Raw genomic sequence first — 20,583 nt, forward strand, 5'->3', positions numbered from 1 at the left:
ATCTATCCAATCGCTTAGGAGTAGTTCTGTGACATTCAAACAAACTGAAAAATAATTGGCGATTTTTTACACTTTTGAGGAATTCGATCCGTATAAACAGCATTTGTGCATGTTCTTTATATAAATACTCATGTGCAAACAACAATTGAAGCGATTTAAATGTATATCTTGTATATCACCACACATTCAGGCGAAATATACGACACCATCGAAACAATGGGAACGATAATAAGTGCGTTTTCTTGCAATCCGGTACGGCATACCACTATATATCTACTATCTTCAAAGGGAATGGAATAGTTTAAAGCGAAACAACCACAGATACAAATCATATTCTGCCCGTATATGGAACGCACTTATTGACCACATGCCCAGGTGCGGAAAAGAAGTACTCTGTACTCTAAGAAGATAATATTCTAACTAAAATCCTAGCGATAGTAAACATTCCTCTAACATGTTCAACATTGTAGTTCCCATGGATTAATTTCACATATATATGTATCAGTAATTTGCCCCGCATGTGAAAGTCGGTGTGGAATTTGTGCAAAGCGCCTAGGGTTAGATGACTTGTGTCAACCCCCTGGGGTCGCGCCTAATACCCGAGGATGACTGGCGCAAACTCGCAACGCGTTCTCCATCCCATTGTACGCACACACGAAAGAGATCGCGGTTGGACGCCCTCCAGAAATCCGTGCGCACATACGTAACTTATGCCAACCACGAAAAGTTAATCCGATCATGTATAGCAGGATACACACTTCTCAATTGTGTTGATCGCAGACAAATCCTCTGAACAATCAAAAAATGCGTTTTTCCCTGTCCTAATCACCCACTAATCTTACTCTAAATAATAAAATCGAAGAGTATACAAAAACGTCGTATACAAATCGTTGATTAATAATGCACGAATTCATCGTGATGGATACAATATGTACCTATATGTATATATGAAGCAAATGTTAATGATTCCGTGATCACCGGTCACTCAGTGGACTGCATCGATTGTTGGGCAATTGCATTCTCAGCGTCGCGTCGTTCCAGCCAACGTCAAAGAGACTTCATATTCATATCTACATATACGTGAAGATGTATAAGTAACTTTGGAATAAATCAATAAAGGCCAATATTGTTTCGAGAGTTGGCTTATAAAGAAAGCGAGACACATTGTTCGTTTGTGAAGCGCCACGTTTCAAGCGATCGCGTCTCATGTGAAACGAGCAACGGCAGGTTGTCAAAATTCTGATTGTCATGCTACTAATTACTATTGTATAACTACTTATACCCAATCAACCACGAGACGGTTGCCTTTTTTTTATTTCTGCGCTCTCAACAGATGATGACCTGCTGGGAAAACAAGCCTTTATATTAAACAACAAATCAAAAACAATATCGATTGTATTGCGTTGTAATCAAACGAATTGTAAAGAATAAACAAACCTGGCGAATACTGTCAAATGTCAAATTTAAGGTTAACTAGCGTAGGTTGTGTTTAAAGTGAGGTTAAAATTCAAGTGGCTATTTTCAAGAAGTCCAACTAGTTCGACGTAAAAGGCAGGCGAATAAAACTAGTGCAGTTGTAAACAAGAAGCCGATGACGATAATAACAATATAAGATAAAGTATAGCAGATAAGTGCCTCTTGCGGTCCTTCAAGTTTTCACTTCATCGTGCGCTCCGAAACTCGCCTTTCGTCATATCATGCCCATTTAGACGCACAACTAGCATCCAAAACTAACTACACGTATAATTCATACGCCCGATAGTTATCTTTATCTTTATATGTTAAAAAGAAAAACCAACGCACACGCGTACATTTCTATTAGCCACACATAGAACTAGACACTAGAAATGCCGACGTGCGTGTGATGCGGGGGTGAGATAGATACCAGCGCGCGCGCGTACTCTTTCACATCTCTTCAACAATATGTCTCTTTCGATTTGTACTGGTGCACATATACTCTTTGACGAACGCTATTCGACCGGTGTCTGATGCGTCGTGACACTATGCTCTCCATCGGCGAGAACAGCACACAGCGCGGCACGGTGTACGTGATCCGCACATTGATATAAGGTGGCGAATGTGCGGCGGCATTTTCGTACCTTTGATAATCACCATCGCGACGCGACGTGAGAATGCAGCGCGTCGCATTCGGATTCGCACACGAGTTGTTCATATGACAATTCCAGAGATTATATTGTCACCCGTAACGAGCGGGCGCGCGCGCTCGATACGGCACCGATCGGAACAGCCATAATCGTTTTGTTTTACGAGCGAATGGTGTCGAGCGCTTGCCAATTATCACCTGTCGCGACTTAAGAAACTTCGGCATCGTTGATTTAACTACCAAAGCACCGCCTCGCTGGTAAGTATTGTAGATATCGCTGTATGGTTACGAGTTTAATTAAAACTACTTTTAGTGAGCGCAGCATACGCGCAGAAGACCAGAATCAGAAAGGAGGAGGAGATGCAGACAGCTTCATGATTTATTTATCACATGTCTGCATGACACCTGATTTGTAAATATTTATAGAGATGACATGCGCTTATTTTAAATGCAGAATGATATAGGTAAGTAGAAAATATTTAGAAAAATAGGAAACAGGAGATGTGATTACAAATCTTTCACTTCCTCTGAGATATTTTAATTATTCAATTTTGCAGTTTTTGTGGAAAACGGAAGGAACTGATTGTCCTTGAGATATGCCAACTTCCTCTATTTAGGTGTCTCCCCTATTGATTATATTCATATATAAAGCAGATAGGGTGGTCTCCTAAACTATAAGCGACATTTCGCTGCTTAGTCATTATTATTTTCCAGACACGCTCACACTGCATGTCCATTCGTCTCCCCCATAGCTTTGATTTACTGGGTTACGAACGCATTCCAAATACTCCTTACAACGTTTTCGGCTGTCGCTGTCGCGTTTTCTTGCCTCCGGCAGTTTGGTTTTGTGTCACGTTCACAATATAAAATGTATAATGCTCGTCCTCATCGTCTCCGGGGCCGTCGCGGTCGTCGCCGCGTTCGTCCGCCGCCCGTCGATGGAATAATAAATTCGTCAAGTTCTAAGAAGCGCTTGTCTTAACGGCGTGGCAAACGCGGGTGGTACTCGTTGTGATGGCCGTCAGGTGCGCCATAACTTGACAGGCGAAATATTTATAAGGAGTAAATTGTTATTTAAATTGGATAAACACACCATTCCGATGGCGTTTAATATCGAGCGCGCTGCGCACTTTATCCGCGGGATATGCGCGTGTTTTACGCCCGACGATTTTACCACGCGTCGTAAAAATATAGACCGCTGGCTGGGGCGAGTCACAAGTATGTTTAACTAAATAATAATCATCGTAAACTTAATGCCATGCATTTGCTTAATTCCCTATCATAATCTAATCTCTAAAAAGCTCTCGGGTGCTTTCATAATTGCGCGCGAGTCGAAACAAAACCGCCTTCGAATAAGCATACTTAAAAGAAGAACAAGAAAAAAAAATCGAACAAAGCGAACACCCAGCGGTGAGTGTAATATGTAGACTAGTTTTTAATCGCACTAACTACAAGCAATATCAGATATTATGCAAGTTAAGATAGAAATTCGCTCGAATGTATCATAAAAATGCGTTGGTAGTCAATTTACATAATTTACATAATCATAACGGAAGTTTATTATTTATCAATTAATTATCTAAACGCTATTAATCATTTTATATTCAGTCATTGTCCTGTACCGATAAACTTATTGTAGTAAAATTAATTCTTATTTCTAAATTTTGTTTTTATTGATTTTGTGATAACCGCGTTAAAAATTGTTTGTAAATTAATACCGCAATAACATGTTTAAAATGCTAAATAATTTCATATTGTTTCCAATTAATTACATTGATTAATAGCAAACATAATGCCAAATGAATAATAGAATTATTTCACATAATTACTCGCCTGTACGAAAATAATTTGATTCATTTCGTTCGCACCAAATAAAAATGTTTACGTACAAATATCTTGGCACTTTATCTAGTAAATTAGACTCGGAAGTATACACACAGATATTATTTCTACATAATTTGTTCGGTTCGGTTTCGGTTCCGTTCGTTAGTCTGCACTTCGCATAGACAACTCGCCAGCTACCACAACGAATTAAATCATTAGAAATATAAAACAAAGGCATATTTGATTTAATTCCTAATTCATAGTGTTGTTTTGTGCGCATTGCGTTGGCATGTATGTTAAATGAGTCAAGAAACTTTTTGATTAAACGAACGCTCAAATATGTTTAAGTTATAAGTGACTTTTAACGCCTTTTGCTCATGTTAAATTTCAGTTGTGATTGTTTTTAATGCGCGCGTTTAGGTTAATTAAATATAATGCATGGAAATTAATTAGTACGGAATGCCATCTTTTGTTTACATTTATTTATTTAGTTTGGTTCCGTCTGGATTGCGCCACGATATAAATTCGTGTGAATAGAATAACCATCTAGTTATTTTTATTATTCTCATAAGTCACCTGCGCATCTTCTCCCATAGCGAAAAGAATCAACAAGGCGTTTTATTAGTGAAACGTGAAGTGGAAAAGATCATGTTGACATTTTCCCAATCGCTCGACATTTAACTGTTTGGTAAATTTATAAAGATAGTTTTTGGTACTAAAGTTTGAATTTGAATAGCGGTGTTGCCGATTTAAAATTAGTTTAGAAGGTGTGAGAAAAAAAGAAGCACAAAACGGTTTCTTCACCTAAACGTAGTTATATTTTCTTAAACTAGACTAAAGATCGAAGCACCGGTTTTTAATATAAATGGTCAATTATGTGGAAGTCAAAACTGATCATTAATCATCGGCAGGTCACTTCAGCTCTCCAAAATGAAACTCTCCTGAATGAAACGAGAGGCTAAGTCCAACATGCCTCTCAACTAAAGTAATTAATTACTTTTTAAATATTTAACCACAATTTCAAATTTCCTCAAACAAAAAATGTGATCTTTTCGAAACTGATTCAGATTTGCGTAACATAAATCGATGTTCAATATTTCCACACCGTTGTTATTTTCGTTTGGTTGAAAATGACAAAATGACAAAAGCAAAACGAATAAAAGAAAACACAGAGAAGCACAAACACGAAAATTAATTAAATCTCACCAATGGAAAACGAGAAACGCGCTGGGCGCACATTGTGAATGCTCGTGCCGTCGATGTTGGTAGTCGAACAATGAGCGATCTGTGACAATACATGATGGATCTGGAGATGAGATCTAATAATAATTCTCGTAGCAGGCGCATTCCGCGCGCTCCAGCCGAATGGATTCGATACTGGCGCAGGATCGGCGTGTAAACGAAACCGGAGGACGAAGGGGGAAACACGCACACACATCTAGACAAGCAGGCGATACGACCAGCAGATCCCAGATAACCGGCCGTTCGACGTTCAACAATGAACTCATTTATTTATAAGCGGGTTACACTGCGCTCCTGTCGCAACTTAACTAATTATACACCGAAGCAGATATGATTTTTCAATATGTATCACTTTTTTTCTCTGCACTGAGTTTTGTAATAGTACCATTTCTCATCTATACCACAAGATAACACTTGAAAATGCTTCCTGGAAATGATTCCCAAGTCAATTGAATTAAATGGGAGTAACTCACAGCTCACTGAATGATTATCTCATTACTTCGAAATATGAAGGAATGGCGTGGATGGCACGAAGGATGCCATGCTCACAATATGATGTGTTTCGGGTCGCACGGTTGCTCTGACATGGACAATCGGTTGCACCCATCAATTACGGTTTGTATATCATTGGTTATTGGGAGCGCGTTGGGTGCATCGAGCGCCAGCTATCCATGGCAAAGGAAGAGAAGAAAATATGTTCATCAGTCAATCCGCGAAAGCTGCGTATGCAGCGGGTGACCGCGGACCAGAAAGAGTTATTTATCTGGATTGCATATTTATACATCGTCCGGGATGATTTCTGATTTCATTTTGGGACAACTTCAGTATCTCATTTCACATTTACACGGAGTGTTTTAAACGTAAAATTTAACTAAATTTGTGAATAATATTAAACAAATACGTAATTATCATAAATACAATTTTTGTTTTAATTTAAAATTTTACTTTTTTTAAAGATGTTCTATATGAGTGAATTTTTACACTGTGTATTTTTTATTTATCAATTTATGGGAGCATTTTGTATGCAAGAGATATCTCCATGCTTGTATGGACGACGCGTTATTATCTCTTAACTTGTCGTGCATTTATCTTGTTACAGATTATTTCATTGCAAAGCAATGATTTATAATGGCAAGTATAACCAATGGCCGTCCTATCGTGGACCAACACGCGAGAGGATAAAACGAAAGACAAAGAGTAACAAATTTTGATATTTGTGGACTCACCGTTTCGTCGCAGTCCGCATGGCATCCATCAAGTTTCGATGCGTATCAATGAAACAGCGTTTCGGCCACATTGCTATAAACAACCATGCGTCAAATGACCGCGGTGATAAAAATGAATTCGTACATGCAGTGCCACCTTTGAATTGAAAATCAAACTCAATCGCAATATTTACAACAATTTATTTATATTAAAAAAAATCTCTGTGGGTAGATATTGTAATAAAATTAAATAAATTTATAATCAACCGTAAAATAAAGTTTCACAAACTAGGAAACTAGGTGCACAATAAATATATTCATAGATTATATTGTTGGAACACGAATTGAAGCGCAATCGCAGGTCTAATGTGTTGTTTTGGCCGGGGGGCAGGCGCAATGAACATTGTTGCGTTTTAACGTACGAGTATAAAACTCAAGCAGGCATAATGAAGTGTATATTGCCGTCTTTAGTTGCACGCGCGTTTCGCTGCGATTGCGCGCCGATGGGACGAGCAAGAGAGCCCCCTCATTACACGGTGGGCCGACCACCTCACGATCCACGTAATGTGTGTACACATACCAGCCGATAATCACTTTTATTATAAAGCATCTCTTAAGTAATGTACATCTTGTTTTACCTTCGCACTTTTTATTGCCATCTTTTTAATAATAGACATAGCGCTCCTATCGCATCTCGAAGAATGAAGCATGAAGTCGTATCAGAAATAAAATGCGTTTGGGTTGGATGCGCATGATCCTTGTTAGCGAAACAATTCAAATAAATTGATATCATTTTGGCATAGGTTACGATGAGAACTGAAATGGCTGAGATGCCAAATGGAATTTTAGGTGTGTGAATGTGAATGCAGCTTGTTATCGCAATGAAGTGCTAATTGTTTGCTATTCAATGCATAGCTAATGTTTAAAATTCATTAAACCGCATGAAATATGAGGTTTTCTACTTGTATTGTCTTTGGATCTCGACGCGGCGTGTCGGACGAACCACTCCTAGGTCCGGCGTACCTTTAAATTGATTTTAAAAATGATTAATGATGGCCTATCGATCCATCCATCAAACTCTTAAGTGGCAGCATTCACCGTATCATATCGTATTAGAACGTGGCGCTGTGGTGACTCGTGCGCCTCGTTCGATAACAAACCGTGAATAAATACTACCGCGCACAAAAATGCTAAACTACCAAAATATTTCTGATATAAATTACAATAAAATGCATTCTCCGCGAGGAATAAAACCCCATAAACGCTTGCTTGGAAGATATTAAAATTTTAATGGTATATAATATTTGTTGCGCATGCATGGAAATTATTTTACGATCTCTGTTAATATCAACGTGTTTTATATTTCAGCAGCATCAGTACTCATGCCATTGCGCCACTCTTTTTCGTTGTCGCTCGAAAATTTTAATGTCGGGCGGTAAATAATTTTATATCACATGCAAAGTGTGAGGAAGAAGAAGAAGGAGCCCTACTCCGACATGTTGCTCTCCGCGGATCCGTTCGTTCCGCCCGATTTGACGAGTCGTTTATGGCTGGTCGGCGAATGCGTGCGCGCCGCCGAGCCGAGAACAAGAACTACCGTGGCGGATCGCGGCACGGGGTCGCGTTCATTAGTTTTACATGCGTGGAAAAGATCCCGCCGATCATCACCGCTCGCATTATCGTTTCGCCGCACACGCGAAGATGAAAAAAACGAAACGTCGCCCATCATCTCACCTGTGAGCGCAACTACCACCTAGGTGCTCTGCAGATTGATTTCGTCTCTCCTAATGACCGACCATTAACCCACTAAATTACGAACGCGCGCGTAGTATTCAATGAAGTGCGGACTCAATGGAGCCCGACTATTAAATGTTTCCAAAGGAAACGATGAGGCATGATGCAAGCATCACAACAAGACTGTGAAGGATCACTTGTATGAAATGATCTACTTACAAAAAGTCGATTGGAAACCAGCTGATGATATTCAAACATTATGATTATCCTAACTAGATTTATAAATGCAAATGTGAGTTTGTAATACCTTTCCGGGAAAACCACTGAAACAATTTTGATAAATTTTGGTATAAAGCTATATTTGACCTATGAAATAGCAATAGGCTAAAATAACTTATAAATTAATTTTAATATTGATAGAATTTTTAGTCTATTTGCACTGACTTTATTGATGAATCAACAATTGTTTCGCCGATGAGAGCATCGTTTTATGGTAAAAATATAACTTGCAGGGTGAAAAATAGGGTATGAAAGTTAGAATTGGAATTCAATCAAAATTATAGCTTTTTAATTCCAATTCAGATGGTGCTAAGCCCCTGGCCCCAATAAACATATATTAATTAGAATTAATTATAACATTGTACTACTTTGCAAATTTTTTTCTATATCATCTTGTCGAATTACGTAACAAGGAAAGAAAAATGAAGTCTCGTCAGCTTTCTTAACAACGCCAACAACTAAAATGAAGCGGCAATTGATTTTGAAACTAATACCGTATTTTAAACGTGACAGCTTAGGATTATAAATGATATTCGTTGCCTATTATAACAACGGCTTTTTTATATTCCTTCCTAAGATGCTGACTCTTTACCATGTACAAAACTACAACATGCGAGCATTTATTACAACTACTTTCCTTCATTGGATTCAACCAGGAACCGAATTAACAAACATTGAATACCTACATATCCCTTTCCAAGAGAAGAACCGATCTGTCGTGGCAACACTTTTCTTTCTCACATGTCTTCCGTGAAGCATTCGAAATAAGCACTAATCAGCTATTAAATACCGATTTAACATAAATTAAGAGTAATCAAAGCTCGTCTCTCGTTCTTTGGCCCATAATGTCTATTGTATATTCACGATGCGCTCCGGCTTAGAGTCATGTAAATCGCCGGAGTCAATTTGTGTCCATCACGAGGCGGCCTCCCAAAATAAAGTAAGAAAAATATCTCGTTACGTAAAGTGTTTATATGGCCTACCGGATTTTTAAATGTAAGCACCGCTGTATGGGATGTAAATTGTACAAAGCGTTTTGGTAGAACAAGCGTCAATCACATTAATCTTATTACATCATTTAGGAATTGAAAAGTTTGGGTTAATGTTGAATATGAAATATTTATAAGAAGATGAGTGGATGGAAAATGATATCAAATAAATTATGTTTCAATTAATATCTTAACATCTTTGAAATCTACAGGTTTAGGGTTTATTTTGACAAACACCAATAATACGTTGAAACAAACTTTCTTCTTTCTAATTAAAGTTTGATAAGAAGATAAAAATTATAAGCCCAAACATGCAAAAAATGCAATTTTATCCAGTTTCCCTGAAATATTTTTTAAAAAATGTGATAAATTGTAATTTTTTATATATTTTAGGAAAGTGACTATGTGTTTTTACCCAAAAACATTAATTGCAATGTGGAATAAAATCAAAATACTTATTTAAATTTCATTATTTCTTGAATGCAAATATTTTGATTAGAATGAAAGCCTACTGATAATGTATCCACTACTCGTCCTTTCTGTGAATACCCTCAGATCATATCCTACACAATAAGAAATATAAAACAAAAGAGATCAAATTGTTAGGCGCCAAAGAAGCGCATGGCATCAACACCGCGCGAGAACAAACTATACGCGTGATGCAAAGAAGTGAAGAAGGCAAGAGTGATGCCCGTCGATGCCCATCTTCCGAAGAAATAACCACGCGAGTCAACGGACTGGAAAAAAATCCGTACCATCCGCGCCGATAATAAGCTATAATATTCGGCATCTCTATATTAAATTCCATATTCGATGGATGCCCGCGCGTACGCCGTGAGTGCTCTGCTCGGCCGAACGCTGAGCGCCGAGCTCGTCGTTAATAAAGTACCAATCGACGGGGCAGCCGGCCAACGAAATCCACAACGTTGTCGATACATTGTCGACCCTATTAATTTCCAGTTGGTTAACTGGCCTGGTTATTGGTGCGCCAAACACTATACTTAGCACAATCGTGACATGATATCTCCCGCAACCATAATTATATACATGAACGGGACCGCATTGACCGGTGCCGGTGTTATATCGACGACGACGGCGACGCTGCGCTTTCGTTCTTTCGCGTTGCGCCTAGGTGCGCACAGCATGCCGCGGAAACTTGTACATACCTACATACCTTTCGATTATGACCGGTATGATGCCGGCGAACGCTCTTGACAATCACGAGTGTATTGTCAGTTTAATTCGTACACAAATTCAAAGTCATAGATATTTACCTAACACTAAACTTTCCCAAAACTTTTAAATTTTGTTTTAGTACTGGTAACATACTGTATTTACAATTATTACATACGCAAAACATGTTATTAAAAAATTCATTACACTTTATTGGTAATGTGGTTAGGCAGCAATAAAAAATTATTTGCAATTATTTTGTTTGCACGACTATGCCGCAGAATATAAACGACGAGGTGGAAAGGGTCATGATTAAGGTTGCACATTATGTACCCCAGCGACAATGCACTGGAATGAGCGATAAGAAAAAAATTAACAACGCCCGGCGTATACCGCACGATTAATTGCTTTCCGTAGGTCATTACGAAATTAATTATAATGTACGTGAGCGGCAATATGCTCACCATGTAATAATATTGCACCGATGCGAAATTATTATAATAATCGTACCTGTTAAACGGCGGTTTGTGGCTCTAAACGTTCCATGTTCTCCATTCTGGGTGCACTCACTTGCGAATCTTTAAATTACAATCAAATAATGAGGTGAATCGAATTTAAGAGCTCTGGAACCAATTCGCAACTTTTTTCTTGAACTGCAAAAATGAGCAAAAATATTCAACCGATGCTGCTGCCCGAGTTAAATTTGCAGAAAGCAGGAAGCCGTGTTATCAGCATCATGTGCTTGAGTTTTTATAATCTCGAAATTAAGCAAAACTGAATATGTAATCGATACATGTACAATAAGAAACGAAGTAAAACATTATACGTATTAAACAAACGAATATTTGTTTCATGATAGATATTAAAAGAGAGTCCAAAAATTGCGTTACACGAACCATGCTTTCTTAGTTCTGCCAGTAAGTTTTTAGTATGAAATTGTAAACAACATCGTGGCAAAAGATGTTACCTAGTTATTTGATTGTGCGATTGATAACAGGTTAAGAAAAGATTGAACTTACCTTAAGATAATTTTCCTTATCTTCAGTTCACATATTTCACACTGCGTTCTCAACTCAACTTTTAACTAAATCCGGGGTAATTCAAATAGTACAGGTATAGCCATCTAGCGGACAGTCACTAAACTTGTGGCGGAAAAAGGTTTGACACGTTTGACCGTTACAAAAGATTGATTTCAACGTAACGTTCTTTCAACTCACGTTCATTCGTATATTTTCAAGAATTTGCATGAGGTTTTGCAGTCCTCGTGCAAATTAAATAATATTTCAGACTTATACTCAGTTTACTGAACACTCTACACGCAATAATGTTTTCTACGCCGTCCGCTCGCATTAATAACCAAGAGAGTAAGTTGCATTAGGTGAGTAAAAATTCCTTACTTTTTAACTTAATTTTTCTTATCACAGATGCTGATTCAGTTATGAGAAAACCGCAATTCATGAGCGCTAGAAAAGCGTTTCAGGACCGCGGTGTGAACAACAAAGCTAATCAGTTTCTGAGGAATACCCCAATTAATAAACCCAACCTGAAACCTCTCTGCATCATAAAAACACCTGATGTTAAGCTTCAAGAGAATCAGGATGCTCCCAGTTGGATGACATCTATGTCTTTTAAACCTCCAAGAAATGGTAATCTTAATTTTCTTCTTACATTAACTGTTTGGTAACTTTCTGTTTGCTAATTTATTCCAACAGAAATGGACATGATTCAATTTAGCTCTTCAATGTTCAAAGCAAATATGTACAGCAGACCACCTACACCACCTCCAAGCCCTCTCAAAGACTTTGAATTGGACTTTGAGTTGATGAGATTGCCACCTACAATGTTAAATTTTGATAACATTGCATTTCCCAACATAGAACCTTCAGCTGATTTGATGTTGGATTCTGATCTTGATCTCCTCTTGGAGAAACCACACACTAATTTTGATTATTAGTTGAAACACTGCAAGTAGTTTCAAGTTACTTGACTTTCACAATGTTTGTGATTTAATTATTATTATTATTTGTACCTTTTTGTAATGCTATGTAATTAAAATGAGATGACTGTAATATAAAAGGGTTTTCAACTCTTAATATATTTTTACTAAATAGGAAGCTTATTTTTCTTAAATAAAGGCATTTGATATAATGCCTGAAGTACAACTTATTTCTAAGGATAGAGGATGTTTTGTTCAAGACAGTGAATAATTTGCCATTGATTTATAATTATTTGTAATTGTGATAAAAGTATTCCATTTGTTGTATTGTGCATATTATATCCTTTGAAAATATTCTACAGGTCACGAAATAAAAGCGAATTTTGGCTAAAGTTGGCGTTAAGATGTCAACATCAGTTGTGAAAGTCCTGTTCTAAAAGTTCACCTAGTATTACGCAAACAAAGCCGTTTCAAGATTTAACTACTCACAATAGACCACAAAAGGAACATTCAAGTTTAAAAAATGGCAACAATCAATAACAATAACGGAAGACGGAATCAACCGAGATCAAAATTTGGCATACAATCTGACTAGTTCAAGTAATTGTTCATCTACTCATTTAAATATTGTTCTGTTATCAATTAATCGCACTCGTACTATCTACAAATCTTAATTGATGTCGCGCCTGCACGCAACAAACATTTTTTCATCGATAAATTCTACGCCTTATTTACGTTTTCTAAAACCATGGAACAAAGATGAAGGCAAAACTTCGTGGAAAACTCTTTTAGGAAACCAGCCGACGACGCTTTATGAAAGCCGCCGTTCTGCACCAACTCGTCGCCGAGATTGTTATTAAAATTCTTACAAAACAACAGGATCGACAACGGATAGAAGTACTTATCCATGTTCTTCAACAGCACCATTTCCAAAATGGCGACAGGCAAGTTGTTATTCAGCCAAAATTCAATCGACTTCAGCAGAATATTCTGCATCAAAATATGATTTTCTGAATTGTACGTCTTCTTGATGTAGTATTCGATAATAAACGCCGCCATTTTGATCACTTCTTTGGTCTTTAAATCTTTGACCAATAGATCGATGGCATAATCGATATCTCCACCTTTATCACAATTAACATATGGCTTATCAACAAGCTTCGAGACGCTGGAAATCGTCGGCGTGTTATCATTCTTCACCGACTGCACATACTGCGTCATGGACTGTTTGATGTCGCCCATGTCATTAACTTCACACGGACTCTCACAACCGCCTTGATGATCCAAATCATCCCATTGACGGATGCTATCCAGTGAAGAACTGGTGCTTAATATATGTGCCGGGGAATTCAACGCGTTGAATTCAAATTTAATTCCGTTAAAATCAATTTTCTCGCTTTTCGGACACAATTCACCTAATGCGTTAATATCATACTCTTCTGCTTTCGGGTGAAAGTCTAAATCAAGCGTAAACGGTTCAATATAATTCTTGAATGCTTTCAATTGATATATCAATGAATCACCGTAATGCCCATCCAAAATGGCTACCTTACTAGCGGCCTGCGGATTATTCAACTGTAAACATTTACCGAGAATAAGCTCGCTATCGTAGAAACCGAAATATTGTTCCAGAACGTAATGCAAAGTTTTTTGGCCGATTTTCAACTGTGGAACTTCTTCGACAAAACTGGGATCAAAGTTGATACGAGTCAGCGACCTGCGCTTTGCACTCGGGGCCTTGTTTTCAATGCTAAACACGCTGTTTTGGCATCGATTACGCGCGACTGAAAGTCGTGGATCTGCAATATTGTAATTTATCGCCATGGTTGGCAGACCGGGGACTTCGATTGGATAACCTTCGGCGTTCCCGGAAACTGTGCTTGGGATTTTGACGCAGCGCTTGGTGTTTCTGAATATTAATACTTTCCCATCAGGTTGTTTTTGTTCCTCGTAGGGTTTACCAAGTATTGTCTGCAAAAATAATGACCAAGAAGGTGTAAATAAGTTATATTCAAGTGTAGCATATATATTTTATCAAGAATTTAATTTTTAATCCTACCTGAGCCATATTGTTGCTTCCCCAAGCCAAAACCTTTCCACTGTTTTCCAAGGCCATAATATAGTCCGGACCACAGGAAACATGCGTGAATTTTTGACCCAACGCACCCGGAAAATCATGTTCTCTGACGCGTGCCTCCCCTAAATCACCTTCTCTGCCTCTACCCCACATCAGTTTACCATTGTGCAGGATTGCACAGTGCCGATAACCAGCAGCCACATCTTCAATCGCTTTTGGTTTCTTGCCAGAGTAAATGTGATGTGACTGCTTCCAGGGTTCATTTAGTTTACACCCAAATCCGTTCATCTTCTGACTGAATTTTGTTTGTGCGATGCGCACCTCTTGAGGATTTGCTCCCCAAATAAAAACCTCTTGATCTACTCTTATAGCAATCTAAAGAAAGTACAAAAATATTAATTATCACATACTATTTGCATGTCTTAAAACTTACATTATGAAAATACGCAGTTGAAATTTTTTCAACCTGCGTATAAATCTCCGGCATCAAGAGAATCCACACAGGGGTCGTAGCCTTGGTCGGATCAACATTAACGCTGCCAAGTTGTCCAAAGCAATTCGATCCAAACCCGTAGATCTTCCCATCGATGCCCAATATAATACTGTGTGCGTGACCCGCGGAGATTTGCAGTACGTCCAGCTCAAAATTCAACTTCACCGGCTCGCATTGATTATCACAGTTGCCGTGCCCGAGCTGGCCGTGGATGCCCCATCCCCAGGAATACACATCCCCCGCGGCAGTCAACGCCAAGCTATGGTATTGACCACAGCAGATGTCTACAATGTGCTTGTCGCTTAAAGCGGCTATTACCTGCGGATACGGCGTTTCCTGAACAATAGCACCGAGTCCTAGCTGACCGTAACAATTCGAACCCCATGCGTAAACGCCATAATCCGTCAGTGCTAAAGTGTGCTTTCTCCCACAACTCACACTCAACGCTTTCAGTTTTAGATCCTGTAAAGTTTGCACAATCTTCGGAGCGCTGCTTTGTGTGAGAAGTGGACCTATTCCCAAACAACCGGAAGTTGCAATGCCCATCGTATAAACATTATTGTTGCGGATGATAGCGGCATGTTCATAACCACAACTCATAGGTTGCAAAGGTGGAAACTTGTGTAAATTTGTGCCGTCAGTATTAGGTGCGGTGTAGTTCAATTTTTCAAGCAGGTTTATGTTATAACTATACAAAATACAACTCAATTATTATCATTTTCAAAAATAAACTCTAAAAATACTCACGTTGAATCGCCAGTCTTCTCGATTAAATGTAGCACAACCATTATAAAAGTTTCTATAAAATCCTTAACAACTATATTGCACGTGCTGATGTCGTAATCGATCGAGTCCAGCGTCGATTCAATGTCGCTTTGTTGATGTCTATTCTGCTGAAACATCTTAGCCACAATGGGAAGCGCCACCGGCTGGCTGGGATTCAACTGCTCAAAGAAACGTTTCAAAATCGGTACGCTAAATTCATCCACATGATTCCGAATATAAGTCAGTATCGGTACCGAACATGCCGGGTAAATTAATAGGCTCTGTGTCAGTGATGGTTCGCTCAAAGCGTAGTGAAACTCCCCGACTGTTTGTCGTACCGAATGTGACGAAAGTATTACTTGGCTAAGCGCAGTTACAACTTCCGGTTGCAAACCACGACATTTCGCCAGTAATGTCACCACGTTCCAATGTCCAGCTTGACATGCAACGTTCACAGCTAATACTTGATCGTAATATTCTTCATAACACAAGAAATTCCTGCACACGAATTGAAAAAACAATAAAAATACAGCAAAAATCTTAAAAATTTGACACTTACATAAAATCTTTGGTAAATTGCATTCGTACTTGGCCGTTATTACGCAGTACCATTTCAGTATGCGCCATAACACCCAAATTACCGATATGAATCTTCGTTGCCATCGACATGTCGACTTTGCTCGAGCTGAGACATAGATTGATGTACTTTAACAGAGCCTTGCAATCAGCAGACACAGCTAATTTCAGCACTCGTTTAAGTAGGTGCACCTTTGCCTGCTTATATAAAACTAATCCCTGGTGGTACTGATCCTTGGCGATCAGAAGATCGCCGCATATCTCCAGCAGCTGATGTAAATTCAATCCGCATACTAACGCTACGCGCTCGGCTTTGATAAGATTCCAGTCCTCGTTGATTAGCGTGATGAATTTTTTAACCGGCGATGTGCTGGAAGCAAGCGTTCAGATCAATAACCCATGAATATGAAGATAATAGTCATGGTACTTTTAACTTGGCGTTGCAGGTAACTGAATAATGCAAATCAACCGCCACGAAAATTATACCGGTGATGATCTTAATTATTTAGAAATTGCAGTGCTTCAATTTCAAACCTATAATCATTATATGCGAAGTTAAAATAAAAATTCGACTTTTACTTCGTGAAACACGCAGTAACTAATTTTAAATAATGTAAGAACAGTCCAAATCGATTAATATTTAGTAATGGCTTACCTTAATGTAATCTTGTAGATGGAAACGTTGGTGATTACAACGCAGGTATCGATCCTCACTTTCGGAATGTTAACGTCGTCAATACTGATCGGCAGCGCGTAGGTTTTATCCTTCCGGTCCTGCTTATTCTTGATGATTGTGGTGTCGGTGACTTTGAAGATGTTGAGTATTCTTTCTTTGTCGCGATCAAATGTAAACTGTCCAATGAGTGCGTCTGGATTAAATTCGGTGTCACCTTCGAGTCCGCATTCAGAGAGCTGTGAACTGATGATGGTGATACTCGTATAGGTATCATCAATGACAAAAATCAATCGGTCCGTTAGCAAGATGTAATCGGACTTGGCGGGTAATTTGTGCGTGTAGAGAGGTGCTGTGTCCACGTCAACTGCGTGAACCTGTAATAATTTAATTTTAATTTTCTAGCTTTTATATTTACGAGTTAAAATTTACGGTAAGTAGACTTGAGGGCCGATAGAATGCGCAGAAGAGATAGCGGTTACGTGCATGCTGTGCAGAGAAGTAAGTATCACATAGATGCGGAAGCAGTTCCGGTACGGAGTTCACCGATTGTACCGACTCGGTGTGAGAGCTCTCGCTGTTCGTGTCACTGGCCTGACTGTTTCGGCGTGAGTGCCTGCCCTCGCCGAATTTCAGCCGTAGTGAAGCTAGTTTTTCTACACCCATTTGTTTCAGGTTGTAGAGACGCGATTTGGACGCCTCTTCAGATGTAGTTGAGTCTGGCGGCCATAAGTATCCGCTCACACGATGTTCAAGTACAAGACGCCATTGTTGCCCGTTTTCACTATTTATCTGTCAAGAATTACCATATAACAAGAATCGTTTATTTGATTCTACTTTATAGTTCCATGAAAAACTTACAAGTAAAAAAGTTGTATCAGGATTATGACAGAGGTTCAACTGAACCACAGCTTCATTAATACTGCACACACCAAGACACCTGCCATCTGTAAGACTGACTAAACCAATGGAGCCATTCTCATAGCCAACCAAAGCATTTTGATTGCAATCCAGGGTTTGCCACCACACCACACAAAGAGCTTTTGCATCTGGCAGGTTTGGATGTCTGGGAAAATGTGTGACATCATTCACTGACCATTTGCAATCAACCTTTTGTTTCTTATCAACTAAACTTAATGCAGGAATTATGTACAAGGAACCATCAAGTGCTAAAAATATATTTACACATATTAAACTTTTAAAAACTCTTTAATTTTGAATTACTTACTAACAACTAACAACCATGTGCCTGTTGTATCAAAACAGAGTGCCTGAATAGTTTTGGCCATTTCTTGAAGCCATGGTATATGCTTGAGTACAGCTGGAAGATCCCCAAAGGTGTAATGCAAGACAATATCTCCATTTCTAAAAGCAAATGTCTCACTTGTAATTGATGATCTCATTCATAGTTTCAAATAGTTTTAGTCATTTTGAGATAGGAGTGGTATTTAGGGCTTACTCAGTGATGAGGGCAATCAGTTGTTTCACCCCATTCTCAACCCTAGCGCAAAAACGCACGTCCACATTCGCTATGAGACACTTCAAGTTGAAGATGTCCTGCAGCGAAGGGAGAGACATGTTGAGCGCGGGTGGATTGTCTCACATTGCATTAGTTTAGTGCAGTTTTCACAAACAATTAGTGTTATTGTTTTAGGTGCATCTTGTTTCACTGAGTACACTCGGAATCACCGCAGTAACTAATACAGCTGACAAAATGTCAAAGGGTCTTTAAGAAATTCGCAACATGCGCGACATCTTGCATGGGATAGTTTAACATCTTGTGACGATGAGATCAGTCAACGCTTGTTGAAGATGTCATAATATAACAACAATTTAAAATTCAACAAATACTTTAACAAATAGAAACTAGAACATGGCACAATTACAAATGGTAAGATATTACTTTATATATACTATTGTATATATTTAGTTTGGTGTAAGACACATATTAAACTTGTTTTGCAAGTTGATGAACCTCAATTCTAGTCGAATGTTGTTAGATGGTTGCCATTAGCAACCAGCGCAAAGTATAAATAATATCAAGCAGGTGCAAATTATCTACTTGATTACTTGAAGGTTTACTTGACAGAATTCATAGTTCAAAACCTACACTACGCCATCATACGTTCACGGACCAAAACTTACATTTATAAAAATTATTTATTCCGTTATTTCATTGATTAAAGTTTTACTTGGTTTTACGGCGCTCACTGCCTCCGATATTCTGTATAGTCATGTCCAACTGAAGATAAACATTTATTTTACATATTGACAATGTCTCTACGCCCTAGTATGTTTCTTATTAAGCAATTGTAAGTATTATTTCAATTATTGTAAAATATACCGGAACATAACCTGAATGTTTTCCAACGGGCACTCTAGCAATACGCTTTAATAATGTATATTTTCAGCTCCGTATGGATTTGAATTTTGACATGAGTTTATTAACAATCTCTACAAAAAGGCGACGCCAGTCCGGCCTCCTCGGATGTGTGCCTCCTCCAGGAAATGAAGACCCTGCTGAAGATGATGTTGATTCCTCTTTAAATTTAAATCATACACAACCCTCATGCTCTACAAGCTTTGTTGAACAAACTGTGCCAGCAACATCAGAATATTCAGAACCATCCCCCTCACAATCACCCACATTTTCACCTGAAATGGGCAAGACTGATTCAAACCTACCGGTGCGGCGATCTTCAAGAAGAAAATCTGTGATAAACATTGAATCATTGTCATTGCCATGTCCAACTTCACCAAATATACAAGAAGCTGATGTGGAACCAGACTTGAAGAGATTAAAGAAAATATATCTTGATAAACGCGTGCGAAAGCGAGTGCCATCCTTAGAGACGATTTTTGAAACGCCGTCCGATGATAAAATTATGAGTAGCAGGAAATTTAAGCGTTTAATTAGTTTCCAAGAACTACAGAAAAACAAGGTGCGCAAGCATCCGATGAAAGCAAAGCAAACCGTCGCGAATTACAACAAGCTAAAACGAAAGAACAAAGTATCTATGGACGCGTTAATGCAGAAATTGAACAGTTTGGAGAATGATTCTTAAATTTTCAGAGGCAAAGACTGACGTTTTTAAATAATCTATCATATATGCCTTGTTTTACAAGACTTATACAATGCTCACTATGTTGGCAAAAATCGACCGTTTTAATTTCCATTTTTACGTCTAACGAAGTTTTAAAAGGATAATGTATATTAGTGATGGTTTTTGCAGCTGCATACAAGATTGAGCCTTTTACCAAATAACAATTAAAGCTGTTTTTACGCTTTTCTTTAAATAACAACAAAATGTTTAATAATGATCAACCCGAAGATTATTCAATTATTCACAAAGAACAAAAACGAAATAAAAAGAAAATACAAACATAGTGCATTGATGCAGGATGTTAAACCAAATGAAACGCATATTGCGACATGATCTTCTGTTGTTAGTACTAATAAATAGATATTTTAAACAAACGTTCGACTCCTCAGTGATGACTTGTAACATCAGA

The 20,583-nt window shown here is 38.3% G+C and overlaps 3 protein-coding genes and 1 long non-coding RNA gene across 4 annotated transcripts; 3 read left to right on the forward strand and 1 right to left on the reverse strand.

Moving 5' to 3' along the window:
- The first annotated feature begins 2,216 nt into the window (after nt 1-2,216).
- On the forward strand, nt 2,217-2,757 carry LOC135789882 (uncharacterized). Its single transcript, XR_010547677.1, has 3 exons — nt 2,217-2,362; nt 2,418-2,568; nt 2,662-2,757. It is a non-coding gene; the product is annotated as an uncharacterized lncRNA (long non-coding RNA).
- Nucleotides 2,758-11,694: 8,937 nt separating this feature from the next.
- On the forward strand, nt 11,695-12,660 carry LOC135803771 (uncharacterized). The gene is made up of 3 exons (XM_065317464.1): nt 11,695-11,914; nt 11,975-12,196; nt 12,263-12,660. The coding sequence occupies exons 1-3, from the start codon at nt 11,875-11,877 to the stop codon at nt 12,502-12,504; spliced, it is 504 nt and encodes a 167-aa protein (XP_065173536.1). The 5' UTR covers nt 11,695-11,874; the 3' UTR covers nt 12,505-12,660.
- Nucleotides 12,661-12,764: 104 nt separating this feature from the next.
- ca (RCC1 and BTB domain containing protein claret) lies at nt 12,765-18,779 on the reverse strand. Its single transcript, XM_065317457.1, has 10 exons — nt 18,530-18,779; nt 18,299-18,435; nt 17,932-18,239; nt 17,503-17,862; nt 17,053-17,447; nt 16,381-16,767; nt 15,804-16,319; nt 14,997-15,744; nt 14,546-14,938; nt 12,765-14,457 (listed from the first exon to the last, which is right to left on the reverse strand). The coding sequence occupies exons 1-10, from the start codon at nt 18,646-18,648 to the stop codon at nt 13,207-13,209; spliced, it is 4,614 nt and encodes a 1,537-aa protein (XP_065173529.1). The 5' UTR covers nt 18,649-18,779; the 3' UTR covers nt 12,765-13,206.
- A 266-nt stretch (nt 18,780-19,045) lies between these two features.
- Nucleotides 19,046-20,548, forward strand: tant (tantalus). Its single transcript, XM_065317463.1, has 2 exons — nt 19,046-19,382; nt 19,482-20,548. The coding sequence occupies exon 2, from the start codon at nt 19,488-19,490 to the stop codon at nt 20,133-20,135; it is 648 nt and encodes a 215-aa protein (XP_065173535.1). The 5' UTR covers nt 19,046-19,382; nt 19,482-19,487; the 3' UTR covers nt 20,136-20,548.
- The last annotated feature ends 35 nt before the right edge of the window (nt 20,549-20,583 follow it).

Source organism: Atheta coriaria, unplaced genomic scaffold, assembly GCF_025399875.1.
Source record: "Atheta coriaria isolate IRGN ID8LTWV9N9 unplaced genomic scaffold, Caltech_Dcor_3.1 hic_scaffold_3_pilon, whole genome shotgun sequence".
Lineage (NCBI taxonomy): Eukaryota > Metazoa > Arthropoda > Insecta > Coleoptera > Staphylinidae > Dalotia > Dalotia coriaria.

Coding starts and splice junctions, on each gene's coding strand:
- LOC135803771 (XM_065317464.1), top strand. CDS start 11,875: ATGTTTTCTACGCCGTCCGCTCGCATTAATAACCAAGAGA. Junction 11,915..11,974: donor TCGCATTAATAACCAAGAGA/GTAAGTTGCATT, acceptor TTCTTATCACAG/ATGCTGATTCAGTTATGAGA. Junction 12,197..12,262: donor TTTTAAACCTCCAAGAAATG/GTAATCTTAATT, acceptor TTATTCCAACAG/AAATGGACATGATTCAATTT.
- ca (XM_065317457.1), bottom strand. CDS start 18,648: ATGTCTCTCCCTTCGCTGCAGGACATCTTCAACTTGAAGTGTCTCATA. Junction 18,240..18,298: donor CACATGGTTGTTAGTTGTTA/GTAAGTAATTCA, acceptor ATATATTTTTAG/CACTTGATGGTTCCTTGTAC. Junction 14,939..14,996: donor CAACTGCGTATTTTCATAAT/GTAAGTTTTAAG, acceptor TACTTTCTTTAG/ATTGCTATAAGAGTAGATCA.
- tant (XM_065317463.1), top strand. CDS start 19,488: ATGGATTTGAATTTTGACATGAGTTTATTAACAATCTCTACAAAAAGG.